General features: G+C 33.3%; 1 protein-coding gene across 1 annotated transcript; it reads right to left on the bottom strand.

Annotated features, from left to right (window-relative positions):
• Nucleotides 1-1,107: 1,107 nt before the first annotated feature.
• LOC105107291 (apyrase 2-like) lies at nt 1,108-3,965 on the bottom strand. Its single transcript, XM_011001170.1, has 9 exons — nt 3,678-3,965; nt 3,370-3,498; nt 3,192-3,248; nt 3,014-3,103; nt 2,672-2,877; nt 2,414-2,505; nt 1,960-2,174; nt 1,681-1,870; nt 1,108-1,401 (listed from the first exon to the last, which is right to left on the bottom strand). Exons 1-9 carry the CDS (start codon nt 3,939-3,941, stop codon nt 1,271-1,273), a joined length of 1,374 nt encoding a protein of 457 aa, XP_010999472.1. The 5' UTR covers nt 3,942-3,965; the 3' UTR covers nt 1,108-1,270.
• Between the last annotated feature and the right edge of the window lie 355 nt (nt 3,966-4,320).

Raw genomic sequence — 4,320 nt, 5'->3', positions numbered from 1 at the left:
TGTCACGTGGCATTTTGATTATAACTCTACCTAGAGAATTATTCAATTATTACCTTACATTTGTGTAAACGCATATGATGAGTGAAGAATATGAAAAGAAGGTTTAAAAATTCATCAACAATCACACTTAGCACTTTATAGCATATTCGTTCAACTATTTTTTTTCATATGTTATTATTTTTTTGAATTGAATTTGATTACTTTAATTTTTATTTCTACGAAATATATAACAACCAATTGAGATAGAGATACATGGACGATCCTTTGACACATTCATATTTTGATTTGAATTTATAGATGGAAATAAGATCTCGTAGACCCAATAGAAATCCAACTTTTCAATACTGCAGTTGAGAACTTGAGAACGACCTGTAGTGTCTTAACCATCAAAAGCTTGTAATTGATATCGAGCACCTAGTCTCAGGAGTTCGCGGCCTTGCGAGAACATACAGCCTATCTCACTAAAAAAATATAAACAACTCTCAATGGTTTATAAAGAATTCCACAACATGGTTATGAACATGAGATCACAAATGGTTTTACGTGTGCACCCTCATTTTAAGTCATTTGGTTTCGGGAACGACCAACCTCATCCTCCTCCTCCAGTGCCACCATTGTTCTAGTTTAATTTTATTTGAACATATAAATTTATAATAAATATTTAGATTTTCTATTATTCAAATTTAATTTTACATACATGAATTTTATACAAATTTATTTTTTTAGTTATTTTGTTTTTTGTTCAAAAGTTTTTTTTAAAAAATATTTTTTTATTATTATAGACGAATATACCAATGAACACAATCCATCAGTATATTTCAAATAATTTAAAACAATTAACTTCATATACTACCATTATCACCCATAAAATAATTCTATTAGTATTTTATAAATGGTTGAAATAAAATTAAAATAAATGTCATCAATGTTTTACCGATAGAATTATTAAAGTGGGTAAATATTTTTGTTTGGTATATATTTTTTTATTTATAAGATTATCAATGTTTTTTTTTTATGGATGAAAATAAAATCACCAACAAAAAATTTATCCATAAATGATTTGTATCATGAATGAATCTATTGGTAAAATTCTTATAGACTGAATAATAATTTGAATACCAACGAGAAAATTTTATTCGGTAAAGGGAGTTCTGCAAATATGGTACGAAAATAAACTAATTATGAATGAACCCATTTCATGGAGATAAACCAGAGTTATTAATTATTATTTGGAACAATGCTAACGCCACCATGCACTTTTAGGATGATACTAATTCAGAAATGATGCACTGCTAGGTGACACCGCCTCTATAGCACTACCAAGAGGCCATGCAGCTTCCATAAGTGAATTCTCGTAAGTAAGTTGCCCTGCCACTGAAATGTTCTTCCGGGGATGAAGACCTGTGGATGTATATACATTACCACTGTAAGAATGGCGGAACGAGCTAAAAAGTGAAAATTTTGTATTCGCGACAAAAATAAATAATAAAAATATAGTTGGTTGGTTGTAGTTACAGAGACGAAAACTTAAATAGGTTTTAAGAATATAAGAAGACATATCGTTTTAATTCCGACAATCTTCGACAAAAACAATAACCAAAAATTAACTAATTAACTACGAATGTATGTGTATATGAGTTTTTGCAATTGATCAAAGGAGAAGTAGCTTGTAAGGCTTACCATATCCATCGACAAGCAAAGTATACTCATAGGTAAAATCCATACACAAGAATGGCAGGTCTTTCTCACGCGCATTTGGAAATCTTGAGCTTGCATCCTCAAATCTTGTTCCGCAAGCACGCTTAGCTGCCTTCTTGAAATCTGCAGCGCTAGCTGTGGCTGTATGCGCATTGGCATCAACAAACCCAGCCTATAAATCCCATAAATCTAATTAGCTTGCAAAGTCAATATATAAATTAAAAAAACTGCAAGTAATTTCTTAGGATGATAAATTCGTACCGCTTGAGACATGGAGAAGAAAAACGAACTAGCATAAAAATTGTTTTGCCCGTCTCCGCCGCCGCCATTCCATACCCCACCGAATGTGCAATTCACATACTTACATGGGGCATTAATTTTGAGAGCTTTAAGAACTACTTTTCTGCATTTTTTGAAGCTTGTGCCGGTAGGAGAAGATGATGCTTTGTATTCCTTCCCTCCATATTTGTAAACACCTTTAAATATTTTAAAATAAAGGGAGGGGGGAGAGAAATTAACTTTGCATTAATTAATTTTTAATTTTTTTTCTGAAAGGTTAGGAAGATTAGAAAAGTTGGAGAGGAAGAAGTCTAAACAATTGAACACTAAATAGAATAGAAAAAAAAAATGAGTTGGCTAAATTAATTTATCTTGAGAACGAGTGAGGAGTATACTAAAACCATTTGTGGAGATACGATGGAGTCATCTGTCATACCATTATAACCGGTGGTTACGCACTCGTTGCTGGAGTTTCCTGAAACCTTCAGCATTTCTGCCCGAGACGCCAATAACCCATAGCTCAAGTAACTGTACATACAAGATCCATCAACTTACTACTCATCTTGTACGTATCAGAAATGCAAGAAAATATTTTTGACACAAATGACAAAATGTGGAGCAACAGGAAAATCCAACACTAACTATATGTATTATCAGGAGTTTAAGAGAATTGATCAGGGAGGAAGACGAGAACCTGTGAACATAAACGTAATATTGAGTTCCCCTAAGAAGGAATTTCTCTACGTATGGAGCCTCTCCATCAGCTACTATTGGTGCCTTTTCAGCGTTCTCCCTGGAAATGGCATATGCCATTTGAACAGATCCACCACCTTGATCAATTACTGCTGCTGTTTCTGAATACGGCTTCCCCAGATTTCCGACTATGTAGTTTATTGCAATCTACAAAATATTTATTAATAATAAATAGAGAAAGTTAGTTATAAAACTGAAAAATCATTTCAATATACAACGTTCTCGGTACCTTTCCATTTTCTTACAGGTACAGGCGTACAGCAATTCTAAGTTCGAAACATACCCACATATAGTAACCTTCTTGGGAACCAGTCAGGATAGAGACATCATCGGCTTCGTACTCCAGGCTGCCATGGCTCAGAAGATCTCTCACCTTGGACACATAAGAGTTCAAATGACTATATTAAGGTAAAAATGAAAGTAGAAATATACTAGAACGACTATAATGTCCATGGATTTACTGCTTCCAAAATCCTCTCCGCTGAATCTCCTTCCAACAGCCTCAACCCAGCGGTAGCCTGCAATGTTAAACTCCACGTATAAATATTAAGAGTGAACAAAATATTTTTGCAGTTAAAATAGGACTGACGAAGAGATTAAAATGAAGTAAATGAAGACAATGTGCTCTAGTTTACTAACCCCAAGTCTGACTGGAGTTTTGGGACTGAACTCTTCAGGCACGACACTTTCCGCTTCGTTGAGCAATGGGACGAGTGAATCAGCCGCAGCCTGAGGGTCTTCTGCATATGCACTCAAACCTGGCGTAACCTGTGACCATAAAATATATATATATATATATATAGAATATCAACCTTATAATGTGAGAAATTTTTGTATTTTACAACCGAAATGAATTATCTCATTTAGTTTTTAAAATAATTTATATTGACTCTTTAGCAAGATCCATCGTCGCTTGCTCTTGGATATTTAAAAAGGGAGACCTGTACCTGAGCAAAAAGCTCAAAATCCGTGCCGTTTCCGACAGGAAGGAGATCAAAGTCTTGATCAAAACAAAAAACGTGTACTCTGCTACCTGTACTCCCTGCGTCGAAAACAACCGCGTAGCTCCTTGAATCCGCATCCAAACCTTTTGACCGAACAGGCAATACGATTCTTGGGTTGGTGATCTTGTATGCTGCCGAAGGTGGCAGCACGAAAACCATTAAGAGGAAAAAGGGAATCAAGCCCATCAGCCTCAACTTATTATTCATTTCAGTATACGAGCAGAGTGAAAGGCTACCAGCTTCAGCTTTATAGTGCTACTAGGAGGGTGTTTGGTATCAAGAAGCTATTGTGTGGTTGGGTTTAAAAAAACTTATTTTATCCCACTTATTTTTAATTAAAATTATTTTTAAAAAAATTGATATTTAATTAAAACTATGGTTGAAATTGAGGTTAAAGAAAAAATAATTTAATATGTTTGGTTAAAACTGCTTTTGTAATTGAAGTTATAAAATAATTTTTAAAAATATATATTAATATTGATGGTTTTAAATTTAAATATTGTAAAATTAATTACTCATATTATATTATGAAATAAAGAATACTTTATATAAAATATTTTTTATTATTTCATTAAATTATTTATAA

Source organism: Populus euphratica, unplaced genomic scaffold (assembly GCF_000495115.2).
Source record: "Populus euphratica unplaced genomic scaffold, PopEup_1.0 scaffold154.1, whole genome shotgun sequence".
Taxonomy (NCBI): Eukaryota; Viridiplantae; Streptophyta; class Magnoliopsida; order Malpighiales; family Salicaceae; genus Populus; species Populus euphratica.
The sequence above is the reverse complement of the archived record's forward strand: the minus strand, read 5'-3'. Positions and strand labels throughout refer to the sequence as shown.